Source organism: Enhydra lutris, unplaced genomic scaffold (assembly GCF_002288905.1).
Source record: "Enhydra lutris kenyoni isolate GAN:26980312 unplaced genomic scaffold, ASM228890v2 scaffoldscaffold24, whole genome shotgun sequence".
Lineage (NCBI taxonomy): Eukaryota > Metazoa > Chordata > Mammalia > Carnivora > Mustelidae > Enhydra > Enhydra lutris.
Window position 1 is genome coordinate 24,533,466 of NW_019154108.1, and position 16,657 is coordinate 24,550,122.

The 16,657-nt window shown below is 50.4% G+C and overlaps 1 protein-coding gene across 1 annotated transcript in view; it reads left to right on the forward strand.

Moving 5' to 3' along the window:
* LOC111150817 (SEC16 homolog B, endoplasmic reticulum export factor) overlaps nucleotides 1-16,113 on the forward strand; it is a 39,204-nt gene extending 23,091 nt beyond the window's left edge. Inside the window, exons 13-25 of the mRNA XM_022508435.1 lie at nucleotides 625-736; nucleotides 2,252-2,357; nucleotides 3,989-4,129; nucleotides 5,284-5,397; nucleotides 6,387-6,459; nucleotides 7,771-8,058; nucleotides 8,865-8,932; nucleotides 12,155-12,307; nucleotides 12,479-12,574; nucleotides 12,895-12,997; nucleotides 13,123-13,202; nucleotides 14,289-14,387; nucleotides 15,033-16,113. Of these exons, the coding sequence (XP_022364143.1) occupies nucleotides 625-736; nucleotides 2,252-2,357; nucleotides 3,989-4,129; nucleotides 5,284-5,397; nucleotides 6,387-6,459; nucleotides 7,771-8,058; nucleotides 8,865-8,932; nucleotides 12,155-12,307; nucleotides 12,479-12,574; nucleotides 12,895-12,997; nucleotides 13,123-13,202; nucleotides 14,289-14,387; nucleotides 15,033-15,104 (1,505 nt within the window). The 3' untranslated portion in view covers nucleotides 15,105-16,113. The remainder of the gene's footprint in view (nucleotides 1-624; nucleotides 737-2,251; nucleotides 2,358-3,988; nucleotides 4,130-5,283; nucleotides 5,398-6,386; nucleotides 6,460-7,770; nucleotides 8,059-8,864; nucleotides 8,933-12,154; nucleotides 12,308-12,478; nucleotides 12,575-12,894; nucleotides 12,998-13,122; nucleotides 13,203-14,288; nucleotides 14,388-15,032) is intronic.
* The last annotated feature ends 544 nt before the right edge of the window (nucleotides 16,114-16,657 follow it).

Below are 16,657 nucleotides of genomic sequence, written 5' to 3' on the forward strand. Positions count from 1 at the left end.
CGGGAGGAGCAGCTGGCTGGCTGTTCATACTCAAGTCAGAAGGGCAAGGTTTGGTTTAGTCATTTCTGGGTGCCAGCCACTGTGCTGGGTACTTTACTACTTGAATTAATTCAGTTTTGAGGTAATGGGAAGGATGTATGGGAGAACATTCTGGAAGTGGGAACAAGCTGGTAATTATCGTGAATTTTATGAGCCCTGGGAAAAAAGTTTCCTATTGTTTGACTTCAGCAGGAGGAGCATTAGTGCCCCAAGAAGTCTAATCGAAAAACAGCAGCTCCCCACGGCCCATGGCTTTGCTCAGGTGTACGCATCTGCTCCCTTTTCACCTTCAGGAAGGACTAAAATGCTTAGCAAATTCCTAATCACAAATTCAGGAGGGGAACAAGCGCTAGAGACCTCTTTTGGCCAAAGAGAGCTGAAACAGAATGATGTCAAAGCCAAGAATGCGTAGTTTGGGGTGTGACTCCTGAAGTGAGCTGTTGTCCCCTTTGCTCCTGTGAGGACGCTCCCCTCTGAGCCCCAAGCTCCCCCCCCCCCCCCGTCATCTCTCTCCCATCCCGTCCAGCAAGTGGGTCACCACACGGCCGGGCTCTGTGACTGGGGCTTGCTCTCCTTCTCCTGCAGCAGGGAAGGGGCTGGTGGAGGCTGCTCACTTCTGCTACCTCATGGCTCACGTGCCCTTCGGCCACTACACCGTGAGGACCGACCATCTGGCCTTGCTTGGCAGCAGCCACAGGTACGTAGTGTTCTGGGGGCCGGAAGCAGGAAGGACATTTTCCAGGGATTGAGCCCTTGCTGGGTTTCATGGCCCCCTTTTCCATTTTCCTGTGTGAATTTCACCTATTGCCGCTCCCTTCCTCTAGGGGTCTTTTCTGCATGGGGCTGGGCAGGGAGGTGCCCAGTGGGTGCTGCATCACACCAACAGGGGGCCTCAGGCCCCAGTCCTGCTCCCCAAAACTGTGCTTGTGTTCCTTTGGGGTGTATTGTGCCCTTCTGACCACTGGGTGGCACCCTGGTTCCATGAGCAGAGGTCACCTCTCCTGAGTCGTTAGTGCCATCAGGGAGAGGGCGGCTTGGGGCTCTGTGCTAGGCAGCCCTGGGCCTGGCTCAGAGTCAGCCCTGGGCAGAACTGGAAGCTGGAAGAAGTTTATGCTTACTCCTTACATCCCTACACTGACTTGGTGCACAAGCTACTCAAAGTCCCCTGTTACTTATTTTATTTTTTTATTTTCTATATTTTATTTATTTTACACAGTCATTTTATTTGCTCCGTTTCCTTTAATCATTACCGACTGACCCTATAAATAAGGTATATTTTTAATCTTCACTTGATAGAGGAGGGAAACCAAGGCACAGAGAGGTTAAATAACTTAGCCAAGGTTAACACAGCTGGTGTGGAGTCACGCTGGACTTGGAGCAGAGCCCGGACTGACCACTGTTGTGCCAGGCGGCCTACCTCTGCGGAAACGTACAGTCTCGTGGCCGGCTCTCTTTGGCCGTGGTCTCTGATGGCCTCTGATTGGCTTGTCACATCCCGTCTGTGCCAAATGCGGCAAGAAGTGCGTAGGGGTTCATTCGTCTCCCTCCTGTGTTTTTGTCGCACGAGGGAGTTTCTGAAGAGAGCCGGGAGGCCTTGAGTTCAGATACCACAGCAAGCTGTAGGGGCGCACGGAAGGGTCTGGAAGCCCCTTGGATCTCCTTTGCTCAGCCCGCTTCCTCCTTGGCCGAAAGAACACCCAGTATAGGGACTGTCATTTGATTTTTGGCTCAGCTGTCCTCCCCATTCTCATCCATGCCTTCCTTTCTTGGGGCCCCACATCACTCCCTCTTCTCTTCTGTTCACTCCAGGAGTGGCCTCGCACAGGTGTGCGTTCTAGACCTTCAGGGCACAGGACTCGCTCCCAGCATGTTTAAGAGGAGCACCTAGCGCCCCGAAGGGGGATGGAGAGCAGCTTGCCTTAGGGGACCTTCCAGCAAAGAAGGTGGAGGACCCCTCCTTTTCTGCAGTCTTTGCTCCCCAGCACCTCTGGTGCAGGGCTCTGTTCTGTTCCATCCCCAGCCTCAAGAAGGCGGAACGAGAGGAGGCCAAACATTCATTCCAGAGGCCCAGAACGTCTTTCCTGTCTTGGAGCCGTCCTGGGGATCCGCCCAGGGCAGAAGTTCCACCACGAATGGTGTTTGTCTGCTAGGATTGGAAAGCCTCCCTTCCCCTCCCTCCTCAATTTCTTTTATTATTATTCTCTGGTTTTAGTCAAGAGTTTTTGAAATTTGCAACGACCGAGGCTATCCAGAGGACGGAAATCTTCGAGTACTGTCAGATGCTGGGCCGCCCCAAATCCTTCATCCCTTCTTTCCAGGTAACCGAGCACACAGTCGGCCGCCGTCTTAGCGGCCGATGACCACCGGCAGTGGGATCTCCAGCTTTGCTATTTGGCATAGTGTAGCCCAGTCTAAGTCATTGACAGCACTTTTCCTCCTTAGGTTGAGTGTGGGAAGAGTTAGGATGTCTTCCTAGGTCTCCTTAAGGTCTGCATTTTAAGATACGAAAGCAACACATGGCAGCGGCCCCTCTGGAAATCAGCTGGTGTCCCGGGGCACCCACCCCTCACATACCTGCTTGGCAGAAACTTCTGTTGTGCTCTCCTCAAACAGCTCTCCCTTCTCCTCTGCCCCTTGGCCATCCTGCCAGGGGTGGGAGTATGGGGGCCCAGCCCAGGGACCGCCCGGTCTGCTCCCTCCATCTGACCTGCTCCTGCCATCTCTTTTGGACCCCTCTGTCTTCGAGCTTGGAAAGTTCCTCCCAGCTGTAACCCCAGTCCTCACCTGCCCTTCTTCCTCTTGGGGCTTTGGCTGTGCAGGTGGCGTGCGCGCTGTGGGTTCGCCTCTCTTCTCTTAACTTCTCTGCTGGATGTCCTGTTGTCACCTCACATTCAACAAGACTCCTTCAGTGCCTGTCCCCAGAGTGCACCTGGACACACACACACACACACACACCACAACACAAAGCACAAATCCAACCTTGAAAACGAGTGAATTCATTATGAGAAGGGAAGTGACCCCGTTAGTATCTTCTTTTGGAGTTTTACCAGACTCACCTTCCCTGGCAAAGCCGTGCCGGACCAGCTCCTTCGAGAACAGTCCTTTCATCTCTCTCCCTTCTTGGGTCATCCCCTTGCAGTCACCTGTGGGCTGAGCGTAAGGGGATTAGCTGGTGTTAGTGCATGTGCTCTAGGTGCGGGCACAGCGCCTTTGTGTCTCAGAGTGTTATGTCTCAACCCCTGAGGTGGGCATGATGACCCCCCTTTCCCAAGAGAGGAAACTGACGCTCAGAGGACTTACGTGCTCTTGGCTCCCATCCCTTGGGTACCGTTTGTTCTAAGACCTTTGCGTGGATTATCTAATCTTTAAAACAGCCAAGGGGTGAATAGTATTATTATCTCCATATTATGGTGAGGAAACTGAGGCACAGGGGGGTGGAGTAACCAGCCCAAGGTGGCACACCCAGTGTGGAGCTGGAATTTGACCTTGGATCTGTCTGATTCCCAAACCCTAACGCTCCATCCTGTTCTGCCCCTCATGCTTCTGTGAATACCGGCCCGCTCTGTGTCAGAGTCTTTTCTTTTTCCTTTCTGTGTCCCCCCTGGTGCCTGGTCCTCTGCCCCACCTATGCCAGGCTTTCCAGGTGGGAGGGTTTCCTGATAAGAAGTAAGTCGTCTGGTGCTTTTCGATGGTGACTCAGTCTACAGACACTGAGCTGGTGGTGACTCCCGTCCCTCTCTCCACGACGTAGGACCGGCAGGCTGGATTTGAAATTGTGCCCACACCCAAATAGAATGCCCTAAATGGCAGGAGGCCCTCCTTGAGACTTGGATGCCAGAGTTAGTGGCAGCTAGCAGTCAGCTGCCTTCCAGGAAGTCTTATCTACATTCTCCTCCTTCTGTGCCTGCCTGGATGGACTCGTGGTCACTGGCTCCGTTCCTCTTCACAGGTGTATAAGCTCCTTTATGCTTCCCGGCTGGCAGATTACGGTCTTGCGTCCCAGGCCTTGCATTACTGCGAAGCCATCGGCACGGCCCTCCTTAGCCAGGAAGACAGCAATCACCCTGTGCTATTAGGGGAACTCATCAAGGTGAGGTTCTCAAAGGGTTCTCTGTAGGTGTTTTATCTTCGGTGTTCAGAGAAAGCTGTTGTGAAGAACTTCGATTCTGCATCCCATCTCCTTTGAACATGCCGGAAAATTGGAGCCCATGGCTGTCTTTGACCACGTATGCATGCCCAGGCGTGATAAGCCAAGTCCTGACACCCCACAAAGAAACAGGCAAGGAGCGGAGGATGCTGGGATCAGGAGGTGGGAAGCCAGGCATGTGCTCTGCCAGAAACTTAGTCTTGCAACTGCTTTTCTGGGACAGTGAAACTGCACGTTGCGATGAACCATTCTAATTATAAACGCAGGACTTGGAAAATATATTTTAGTGATTAAAACGGGAAATGATCCTTATTAAAATGTTTTTAAATGCATGGAATATTTTATCACATGTGGGATATGTTAAAAAAAGAAAACAAAAACAAATCAACTTTTAGTTCCTGGGGAAGTAAACAATCAGGCCAATAGTTGTTCCAATTAACGGAAGAAAAATCCATTAGCTGGAGAGTACGGCAACCCACTGTCAATTTTTGCTTTGCTTTATGTGAAGCCCGAGTGTTGGATCCTATAGCGAAAGACCCACCTGAAGTGCCGAGCTCCCTGCCCCTGGTGTCTGCCAACAGGCCGGTGGTTATGGCGAGCTCAGGGACCAGGAGTGGGGAAGGTGGGAAGTTTGGGGGCTTCAGAATCTTGCAAGACATAGTAGTCCCTTGACCAGCAGCATGAGCATTATTGGGAAGCTGGTTAGACATGCAGAATCTCAGGCCCTACCCAGAATTCTGGAATCAGAATTAGCATTTTGGCAACAGTCCAGGCGATTGCCCAGAGCACCAAAGTTTGAAGTTCGGGAAGCCTCGCTAGATCAGACAGCCTTGCACGGGTGCAGAGCTGGATAACACTTTCTTCTTTTGTCTTACGGAGGATCTAACACCAAGATGGGTTAATTGTTTATTATGCTGCAATTTCGGAAAGGTACCTGCTGAATTTGCTACCTCTCAATTATTCTTTGTAATCTAATTTGCAAGGGAGCGAAGGCGGTCTTTCTCCTATTCCCTTATTGCCTTGTTCCCCATTGTGTTTCTATTTCTCCTTTCCTGTCTCTTATGTCCACCCCTCACCTGGCTGGAAACCTGGCACAGCTAGCAGAGAGACTGAAGCTGTCCGATCCCTTGGTTGTAGAGAGACGCCGTGGAGACAGGGACCCGGAGCCAGCCTGGCTGGTGCCCCTTCGCAGGCGGCGTGAGGAGCTGGTGGTGAGTGGGGCTGGGGCCGGGCCAGGCGCTGAGACCTGTTCTCCCTTTGCTCCCCTAGCACCGAGTAGGCAGGCACTGACCTTGGCAAATCCCCGACCCCATGGAGGGCCACGAAGTCCCCCAGCTCCCACGAGGCCCAGGTTGACCCAAGCAGGGGCGGTGCTCAGCCTCCCAGCTGCTGCCTCTCCCTCTCTCTCTCTCTCTCTCTCTCTCTCTCTCTCTCTCTCTGGCGGAAATGTTTTCCTGTGTCTGCCTGTGAGACCTGGGGCCCTCTTGCCGATCCCCCTTGCCACCCTTCTCTGCAGTCCTAGAAGATACATTTTATGACCATTAAAGCTTTCATCTCTCTGTTAGGAACAACGGATCATAGTGGACCCGTGTCACTTTCATGTAATGTAGGGCAATTGCTTAAAAGATTTCCAGGCCTTTCCTTTTTGTTCTGACAAGCGCAAAAGCTGCTGGTAGTAATTGTAACATAATTGGAACGGGGCTGCCTCCCTTCTCTTTCTTCCACTGTTTTGGAAGACAGGACAGGGTAGATTTTTCAAGGTACACGCGGCCCTGACTCCCTCCATGTGTTGCGCACAAGGCACCCTGGCCCCAATGGTTAGTCCCTTCCTCGGGGAGACAGTGGATGTCTTGTGCCTCTCCTGTCAGCCCTCGGCATTCAGGCGAGGTTCCCCTACCTTGCCACTCCTTCTGAAATTTCTTTTTGACTTAATTTCTATTTTTTAGAATTTTTATTTATTTTTAAAGATTTAATTTTACTTATTTGAGAGAGAAAGAGAATGGGGCAAGGGGCAGAAGCTGGCTCCCTGCTGAGCAGGGGACATGTGGCTTGATCCTAGGACCCTGATATCATGACCCAGGCTGAAGGCAGAGGCTTAACCCACTGAGCCACCCAGGCGTCCCCGACTCAATTTTTAAACTGTTGTTCCCTGTTCTTGCTTTTGTTTGTGTGGCTTAAGATTTTTACTTTCTTTCACTAGCACAAGGTAGCAGCAGACAGTGGGGATCTCCATTCTGCTCACTCAGATACCGCCGGAGCCAGAGGAACAGCAGGTACCCACACCAATGGCCCGAGTGTGCGAGGGCTGACACTCAGCGCCTGATCATACGAGAGGCACAACTTGGGAAACGCTTGTCTTGTCCTTCCTGGAGCACTTCCTTGCTGGTGTAAGCCTGACGCATTGGTCCAGGCACCCTCTCCCCACCGCTCCAGGCGGCCACGGGCATCCCTACACTGCTCAGTTCCCGCGTTGTGAGAGTTTCTGCCCTCCATTCAGGTTTTAATACTCATTATTCTGTGTTGTGATCTCAGGGTTTCACCAGCTTTTTGTAGCTTCTACCCAGAGAGGAAGCCAGAGATGATGGGTTGTCCGTACTTCCTGTGGCCGTTGGGGACATAGGGAGATCTTTTTGAGCTATCAGTTTTGGGTTTTGAGCATTCAAAGGCTACACCCATGTGACGTACCTTCCATCAACACATCCCTCCTTTCCCCTCAGGCTGCCTCTAGGCGCTGGGTTGGGTGGAAAGTATTTCCCCTAGTTTGTTCTGTGCCCTTTCCTCCATAGTGGGGTCAGGACAGGGCTTCATCTCTGATTCTAGCCGTTTTCCACCCTTTAGCACACCCTTTATGGATAAGCAGGGGGAAGGCAAGGCACTCCGGCTTTGGTTGCTGTGTCTGGGCTTTGCCGTTGTGTCACGGGACCTGTGAAGGTCAAGGACTTGGGGGGAGTCAGGCTGGGTGTTTCTGAATGCCTCCTCTGCCAGGAAGCAGCCATGTCTCTTTTCATCCAATTGAGCATGGGGTCAGCAGCCCCACCAGCACCGTGACCTTGGGCCCATCACAGCACACGTCCACACGGTCGCCCATCTCATCGGCAAAACGGCAGAGCCGGAAGGAAGACCACCACACTCATTCCCAGGGCCGATGCTCTGATTCTTTAAAAGCAGAGCCATTATGTCTGTGGTCTGATTTGGGTTTTAACTGGCAACTGCCTACATTTCAAACACCCAAGTCCATGAGGAAATCATTAAAGGGGAGAGTTTATCCAAAAGTAAAAAAGTACGGCGTGAAATAAAGTGGTAATTTCTATCCTCCCAGTGAACTAATGCACTTGTTTAAGGCTCGGGGATCGTACATGGTGATGAGGGAAATCATTTTGTCGACTCTAAGTCATAAGCAGTGAGAGGTGTTACAACCACTGCTGGGTTGTGCCTGTCATCACGTTAATGGCAGCCACCTCCAGTGGCCTGTCTCTGTGACTTCTTTCCAAGGAGGATGTGGGCAGGAATGGTCCTGGTGTGATCGGTCCATTCTGATGCCGTATTTCAGGTCTTAGCTCTTCCTCTTTGCCATGTGTCCTTAGAAAGCACTTTCTACCATGATCTCTCGGGACGTCAGAGCAACTCAGGAGACCTTGGTGCTCACCCAGCCTTGTGGCCAACCCTGGAGCAGATGGGCCCAGGCCAGCCCAGCCCTCAGCAGCCAGCCTTTCCCTACCAGCTCAGCTCCCACCCAGCAGGAGGAAATGTAGGGCAGATGGGGGGCCCAGTGCCTCTTTACTCAGTTCCTGGGACTGGTGGCAACCTGGCAGTGACAGGGACTCCTGGAGGAGGAGCCTGGGAGGAAACCCAGCAGATCCACCCACCCCTTGGTAAGACCTGGGTGAGGAGTTTTGAAGGGGAGGAAGCAGGAGAGGGAGGAGGAGGTGGGGTCAGAGCCCATAAAGCCCTGAATGGTGGGTGTACGTACATCTGACTGAGGACCCACTACTATGGGGCAGCCCTGGAGCTGATACTTTGCATGCCTCGGGTGGGGGTGGGGCACTCTGCTTCCTTCCTTTGCAGTCTGCCTCTCCGCTGGGGCAAGCATAACAAGGCCAACCCCAGTTCTCCTGCCCTCCACTTGGATGCATAGGTTCCAGGAGAGAGGCTGCGGAGTGGAGGAAGGAGGGAAATGCCATCTGTGCCTCGAGCTCTGTCGTCCTGCACCCAAGAGCTTACTGTAGGGGTTCACTAGCACAGACCCACTCTTCCGTCCTGCTTCCAAGGGTGGCGGTGATGGGAGACCAGAGGGGGAGTGTGCTGAGCAGTGCCGAGTGACACCCGGGGAGAGCTGGCCACCAAACGGCAGGATTAGATCTTTGACCTGCTAAGATACTGTCCTGTCCTGGACAGGAGGCTCAGGAGGATCCCTGTGATCCTGCTCCACGTGGCCCTGGTTCCTGGGATTCCTAAGGAACGGCGTGGTTCAGAGTAGAGGTCAGGTGACAGCATGCCTTGGGGTGGCTGGAACTGAGAGTGTTTTGTATGTGGATTTCACACTTACAGTGGCTCACTTGGGGCCATGGGCTTGGACCTGCAGCTGGTAGAAAAGCAGACCGTGTCCCATTCCTTCTTCAGTTCAGATGGGAAAAGCGCAAGTTCAAATCACAGTATGTGTTTGTGTTTTGTCCTGTAGGAGAGAGCACCGTGTCTCAAGGAAGTTTCCAGCATCCTGATGGTCAAAAGGTTGTTTCCGAGCCTCAGGTGAGAGGGCACAGCACGGCAGATGCTGAGGTCTACGCTATTGCTTCGGTGTTTTCCAGTGGCCCATATTTCTCGGCCACGTGCAAACTCCTTCCCCTGCCTGGCACCCTCTCTCCTTTCCACACTGTACTTGTCTTCTTGTTTCTTTCTATTCCTAATCCTAGTGGTAGGGAGGAGGGCCAGGTTCTTGTTTATGTTCAGTCCACCAACCCGTGTCCATGGGGGGAGGGGTGGCGGGGCTGAGTTTCGTTTTGGCCTCAGAGATCTCTCACACCCTCTCCTCACCTGCTGCACCAAAGGCTCCCCACGTCCTGCCCTGTCCTGGGGGACCCTTGATGCTTATTTCTTTTTTGTAAGTTTTTTTTAAAGATTTTTATTTATTTATTTGACAGAGATCACAAGTAGGCAGAGAGGCAGGCAGAGAGAGAGAGAGAGAGAGAGAGAGAGAGAGAGGAGGAAGCAGGCTCTCTGTTGAGCAGAGAGCCCAATGTGGGGCTCGATCCCAGAACCCTGGGATCATGACCTGCGCCGAAGGCAGAGGCTTTAACCCACTGAGCCACCCAGGCGTCCCTGTAATTTTTTTTACCTCACTTTTTTTCCAAGAAGAATCGATGGCAGCTGGGTCCTTTCTCCTCAGTTAGGCTGGAAGGTCTTGGAGGTGGCCCCGCCCCCCCTGGCCGTGCTAGGTGGCTGTCGCAAGAACGCACCTCTCTCCCAACAATGGGTATTTGAGATGTTCTTCAGCTTTGCCTGGCTGGAGGGTTTCACTGTATAAATTTGATCACATAAATAGTGGTTACGTCATATAAATGTCTCACATAGTGATGGAGCTGCAGGACTTAAAAAACTTTTATGAATGTTCCTAATTTTTTTCTGACTGAAAAAGTAGTCCATTATTGTTATAGAAAATTTGAAAAATAAAGAAAAAGTATCATAAATTATCAACCAAATATCACTCCTGTGTTTCTAAATGTGTATATAAATAAAACTTTATTTCCCATTTGTTATTTAATACTATAAAATGAGGTTTTCTATGTCATTCATAAGTGATTTTTATTTTTATTATTTTATTGTCATTTATTTTTAAAATTTATTTTATTATTTGAGAGAGAGAGCGCGCGAGCTTGAGTGTTGGTGGGGAGGAGTAGAGGAAGAAGGAGAAGCAGAGTCCCTGCGGAGCAGGGAGCCCAATGTGGGACTCAATCCCAGGACTCTGGGATCACAACCCGAGCCAAGGCAGACACTTAACCGACTGAGTCACCCAGGTGTCCCTATTTCATTTTTAAAAAAATTTTTTAAATTAATTAATTATTTTATTTTACTTTTAAAGATTTGTTTATTTGAGAGAGAGAATACGAGCGAGCGCACAGGGTGGGGGAGGGGCAAAGAGAACCTTAAGCAGACTCTGCTCAGTGTGGAGCCGCGCATGGGTCTCCGTCTCACCACCGTGAGATCACCACCTGAGCAGAAGCCAGAGTCAGATGCCTCACCGACTGAGCCACTCAGGTACCCCCATTAATGATTTTCAATATTGGTATGATAAAGTCTATTGTGTGAAAGCACCATCATCTGTGCATTCATTCATTCATTCATTCCCTCATTCATTCATTCACAGATCCCAAGCTCCCCTGTGACTGTGCTGGGGGTACACAGGGAACTTACCCTCCTGTGTTTCTGTTTAGTGGAGGTGACTTAACAACTGTGTGCATGAGGGATTTTTACTCTAGATGGGGTGGCCGGGGTGGGGTGGGGCCTCGGGGGAGGTCTTGAGCAGAAGTCAGAATAGGGGGGCTGACAAGAGTCAGTTAAGTGTCTGGGGAACCAGCGTTCAAGGCGGAGGGAATAGCGAGAACACAGGCCCTGAAACTTGGCTGACTTGGTGCCATGAAGAAAGAACAAGGGACCTACTGTGGGTAGAAACTGGGGAGCAGTGGGCTGAGAATCGAGGCCAGAGCAATAGGGCCCGGATCACACAGGGCTCTGGGGGCCACGGCAAGGAGCACTAGGTTTCCCACATTGCTAAATATTTCATGAGTGTCTCTCTTCCTTTTCTCTCTTTCCTCCTCTCTCTGAGTTCCTTTCCTTTCCCCTTACATATAAAATACAGTGGTGGACATTCTAGTGACAGATGTGCAAGCCTTGTCTATTTCTTGAATTACTCAACCGGGAGAAATGCCCAGAAGGAAAGTCAGACTGCTGGGGTTTGAATCCTTGCTCTGCCAACTACTAGCTGTGTGGCCTTAGACAAGTTGCCTAATCCTTCTATGTCTTCGTTTCCTCATATGTAAAATGGGATGATAATAGCCCACCTCACAGGACACTTTAGAGCATGAAACAAATCACTGTATGTAAGTGCTTAGTGTTTACTACCTAGTAAATGCTGTACCCAGAATAAGAATTGAAGATTTTTCTAGATTTGCCGAACTATTTTCCAAAAGTGTACCAATTATGCTTTTTGGAATATAAAATGTGAATATAACACAAAAGGACAAATATTGTGTGATTCTGCTTATATGAGGTACCTAGAAGAGGCAAATTCATGAACAAAAAAATTAGAGGTGACTAGGGGCTTGGGGGGAGGGGAAAATGGGGCATTAGTGTCTACAGGCACAGAGTTTCTGTTAAGGTTAATGAAATGTTCTGGAAATGGATCATTAGCAGTAGTTATACAACATTGTGAAGTTACTGATGCTACTGAATTGACCACCTAAAAATGGTTAAATTGGTGAATTTTATGCCATGCACACAAATATAAAGACCCACAGGCCCATGGGCACATGCTTTCCTCTGCTGCATTTGTTCACAGTTGGTCTTGAGCAAGTCTGCTAGTGAGTGAGGGTCGGTCTCTGTCCTTTTGGGTGTGTGGGTACCCGTGGGGTGTGTCCTGTCCCTCTTCCTTTCCACCGGTGCACTTCCACATGCTCTGTTCCAGGCCTCGGCCTAGTTCTGGAACTCTGATGTTGGGAGGGGTGAGCACGGCGGCCAGAAGCCCAGAGAGGATTAGGAGATAACAGGAGGGCGGGGATTGGGCTCTGGCCTTGTCCTGTGGTCTCCTGCAAATCATTTCTCCTAGCTAAGCCCGATTTCCTCATCAGTAACCTGTGGGCCTGTAGGCTGTCCCACAGATTTACAGAGTGGGGCTGCTGAGGGAGAACAGGCGATTTGCCCTCATGACCTGTCAAGTGCCATAAAAACGTTCGTTCTTATGTTCTTTAATTCCAGGTGCCAGTGATTCCCAGATCACGAAATAATTCTGTGAGTTCCACTGTTTCAGTCAAGGAGGACGAGGAGGAGTCCTCAGATGAGGCAGATGATAAACCTTCCCAAAGCCCGGCACAGAAAGAAAAGCCACGAGACATGAAAGAGAACACGAAGGTGGAGGGTCTTGTTCTGTGGCCACCATCACCTTCCCAAATGGTGTGGGGGGCAGGCTTGAGAACCCAGGCTGGGCCTCCAACTCCCCACCAGCACACTGGGGTGGGCCTGTCTCCTAGTCAGTGGGAGAAGCACACCTGTAGGTCCTATGTCTCCCCCTTTCCCTTCCAGAGCTCAGGGTTTGGGTGGTTCAGCTGGTTTCGCTCGAAGCCCACCAACAACGCATCCATCTCTGGGGAAGACTCATCTGACAGTCCCGACTCTGAGGTAAGTGTGAGGGCCTAAGGGCAAGGACCCTTCCTCTCCCGTGGGCCCGTTGGAGGAAGTTTCCTCAGAACCTCTAAGGCCTGTAGTTGGCAGCTGGTAATGGGCAAAGGCCAACTGGGTCTTAAAAATTAGGATGAAGAATATTCACTTTAGGGTGCCAATCGTTGTTTGATTCTAGAGCAGAGGAGTGGCACAGAGTTTTGGGGTGGCAAGTGGAGTTTTGGGGTGAGCAGCAGGTCACAGGTGGAGGCCGCTATTGTTGGCATGAATTTGTTAACAGCCAGTACCCTCAGCACTGCCTGTCTTTCTCCACAACGCAGGAGACCTCCAGAGCATCTTCTCCGCCTGAGGCTGGCCCTGGCTTCACGCTGACCTCTCTCCCAGAGCCCCAGTCCCTGCCGGGCACCTTATCTGGAGCCACAGGTACCGCCAACCTCCTGTCCTCTGGGTCTGTGGGCTCTCTGCTCCTCAGGCCTTGAGGGTACATTTTGGGTGGGGGCCTCCTCAGCCCTGAGCAGGGGAAACAGCTCCGACTCATTGCTTTCTAGGTGAGGGCGAAGTCCAAGGATCGGTATCCAGTGGGGGAGCCGCCGAGGGTACTGGGACTGGAGGCCTGTCTGGGCCTGAGGTGAGCAGCCCACAGGTTGAAGCTTCGGGCCCCACCGACGCCTGTGTGTACGAGGACTGAACATTCAGTGTGGGCTGGAGGTGCCATCCCGTGAGGGCAGAAAGCTTCTGGTGTAGTCTGCTAGGGCCACCATGACAAAATGTCACAGACCGCAGCTCACACAAAGTGATTTCCTCACAGCTCTGGAGGCTACAAGTCTGAGGCAGGGTGTTGGCAGTGTTGGTTTCTCCTGAGGCCTCTTTCCTTGGCTCCTAGATGGCCATGGTTTTCACGTGGTCTTCCTCTGTGTGCATCTATGTCCACACTTCGCCTTCTTATAAGGACACCAGTCTTACTGACTTAGGGCCCGCCCTAATGACCTCCATCTTACATTACTTACCTCTGTTTTTTTAATTTTTAAGATTTTCTTTTTAAGTAATCTTTACACCCAACATGGGGCTTGAACTTACAATCCTGAGATCAAGAGTCACATGCTCAAGTGATTGAGCCAGCCAGGCACCCGCGTAATCACTTTTTGAAAGACACTCCCTCCAAACGCATTCTGAAGTACTGGGGGTTAGAATTTCCACTCAGGAAGTTTCAAGGGGACAAGATGTAGCCCATAACGACTACCTTAGTTGAAGTCTAGAGCACGGCCTCTTGCCCTGGCCCGGAGTTCGTCGGTGACTTTGGCAAGGGCTATAAAATGTTCTTGATGAATCGTCTATGCGGTATGGATGGCTTTCATGCCGATTGCTGGGAAAATATTTTTATTTTCTTGTGGTTGGGTTAGTGCACTCTTGTAGTATTTTAGGCTTTCAGAGAATATGATATTCCTTTTTATGATGCTATCAAGATAATTGACTGTGGCTTTTTCTTCTCACGTGCTCCAGGTACAGCTGCCCCTGAGCCTCTGCATTTGTCACCCCAGACCCAGGGGTTGGCGTGCCCACTTGAATCATGTTTGTTTGCTTGAATTCCCTGAGGTCTATCAAGAAACCCTTTTCATCTGCAGCTCTTGACCAAAGCGGACACTCAAGGGAAACCCTTGATGTTCTGGAAGCAGAAGCAGTGACTGATAGGATTTTCTGTTATTTTCCATCACAGGCTGTTCCCTCTGAGCTTTACTTCAACCCTGGTGTTCCACTTTCCCCAACCCCCTTGAGAGGGAGTGTTCCTCTCTACAACCCATCTCAGGTCCCTCAGGTAAGGGAGTCCTGAGGGAGAGGGCTTAGGAACACAGATTTTGGATGAAGGCAATCCAAGTTTATAATCCTAGTCTGCCACTGTGTGTGGGTTCTTGCGCAATGACTTACCCTCTGTAAGACTAAGTTTCTGCATCTGTAAAGTGGGGTTACTAGTAGCCACCTCACAGGGTAGGTGTGAGGGTTAAATGGGAGCATGTGTGTGAAGGGCCTCACGCACGGAAAAGGCTCGGTCAAGTGTCACTATTATTAATACCACTCTTGACCTTTCACAGATCTTGAGACTTTGAGAGATACATGGGTGTTGGTACTCATGTGTGGAAATACCATCACTCCATCCTGGGGCTGGGGGGATCACTGCAAACTTTTGAGAGAAACTAAATTCCCTGATCTTCAGTGACTTGGGGCCAGACCGATTGCGCTAATGTACCCATTTGGCCTTCCCTCTTAATAAAATTGAATTTCTTTTGTCATATTTAAGAGGTGCAGGTGTTGGGTGAAAGTAGATAATTAGAAGATCACCGCAGGAAGCCACATGGAGCTTGAGTGTTCTAGACTCAGGATGCCCTAGCTTAGTCCAACCAGCCAGCACTGCATGGTGGCCTGCTTGCGGCTTTAATCTTGTACGACCTTTGTTCTTTCCCAGCTCTCTACGACTACTAGTCTGAACCGACCGAATCGCCTAGCTCAGCGCCGCTATCCAACCCAACCATGTTGAGAATGGCCACCTGTCCCAGGCTGGTCTCCTTCCTCGATTTCCAGCCCCTCTACCCTATTGGGGCCCCCAAGAGGCTCGTCCTGTCCTATTGCCTCCACTGGGACAGGCCGTTCCAGAACACAGCTCAGTCCAGTCTCTTCACATTAGCTTTGGAATGATGGCTAAGTACCACGTCGGATGGAGAAGCTGGGTAGAACAGCAGCCCAGAGGTAGCAGAGTGCCAGGGCGGGAGCACTCAGATGGTGGCTTCAGATCTTCAGATTCAAGCCCAGGTACCCCTTGACTGGAATCAAGACGAAGCCACCGGGCTCTGCGGCAGGAAATTATTTGGGGGAGATACGCAGAGCGATATTCCTGACTAACATTGACGCATTCCTCCGTCTTAGTTATAGACCAATTCACGGCTCTAGTTAGCAAAGTTTATATACTGAAACTTGATTACTGGTTCCCGGCAGAAGTCCCTCCTCCGTGACATTTCAGCAGTTTCCCTCTTGGTCCTAGTTTTGTGCACATTTTTATGTGCCTCAGATTAATTATATTTCTCTCACTTTCTTAGCTGGTCCTATTTTTTCACATTCTGGCATCTGGCTATCAAGTTAGATTGCTGTAGGCATCATATTGTCATGGTAACTACCGAACCTAATGATGCAGACGGATGGAACATCAGTGTCGTAACTGATGGGAAATGTCTCCTAACATCCACCCCTTCCATAAGAGGGGAGAGTGAGTGCCTGGTACTGTTAATACCGCCCTTCCCACCTCAGGCCTTTGCAAATGGATGTTGGGAGGGTCACTAGAAGCCCAAGGGAGGAGGGGGACATCTTGGAAATTTCCAGTTCTCTTTTCAAACCCAAAATAGGGACGACTCTTGCTGTTTGTCAGATTTGCTGAAAAATTGCTCCTCACAGAGACCGGTTTTTCTATGTGTAATTGTACATACAGGTTTCGTACTCTAATGGACCACAGTTCTGATGTTGATAGTGATTAAACCAGATAATTTTATAGCAAATGCTTGTCTCTGGCTGATTTTTGCAGAGGGAGAGAGCACACGGAGCACACACTTCCCCGGAAGCGTTTCTAATAATGGTTTCATTGTGTGATAAGGAGCCTATAGCTGGAAAGAGCCCTTTGTTAACAAAGAATCTGGGGACTGATGCTCTTGACTTCTGAGTCTACTCCAATGTTATTTTTTCAATTTAGAAAATACGGACAAAAGCGCCTGATTCAAATCAGTCACTCCATTAACTGAATATTGCATTTTCTGTTCCCTAAAGTTTATTCATCTCCCAGATTAAATTAGGAAATGTGTGCATAAATGTTTTTTTGGACTGAGAGGGCCCTTGGTAAATGCTGTTGCCTTACTTCCCCTAAAAGACCCTGCTCCTTTGGTTTGGTACGCTGACACCCAGTGGTGGTACTGTGGCAGCTGTGAGTTTCAGAGGAACCAGTTTCAACTTGATCTCAGCACATTCACGGTTCACCCACATCAGGCTCTCTGCTCAGTGGGGAGTCTGCTTCTCCTTCTCACTTTTCCTCTGTGCTCTCACTCTCTC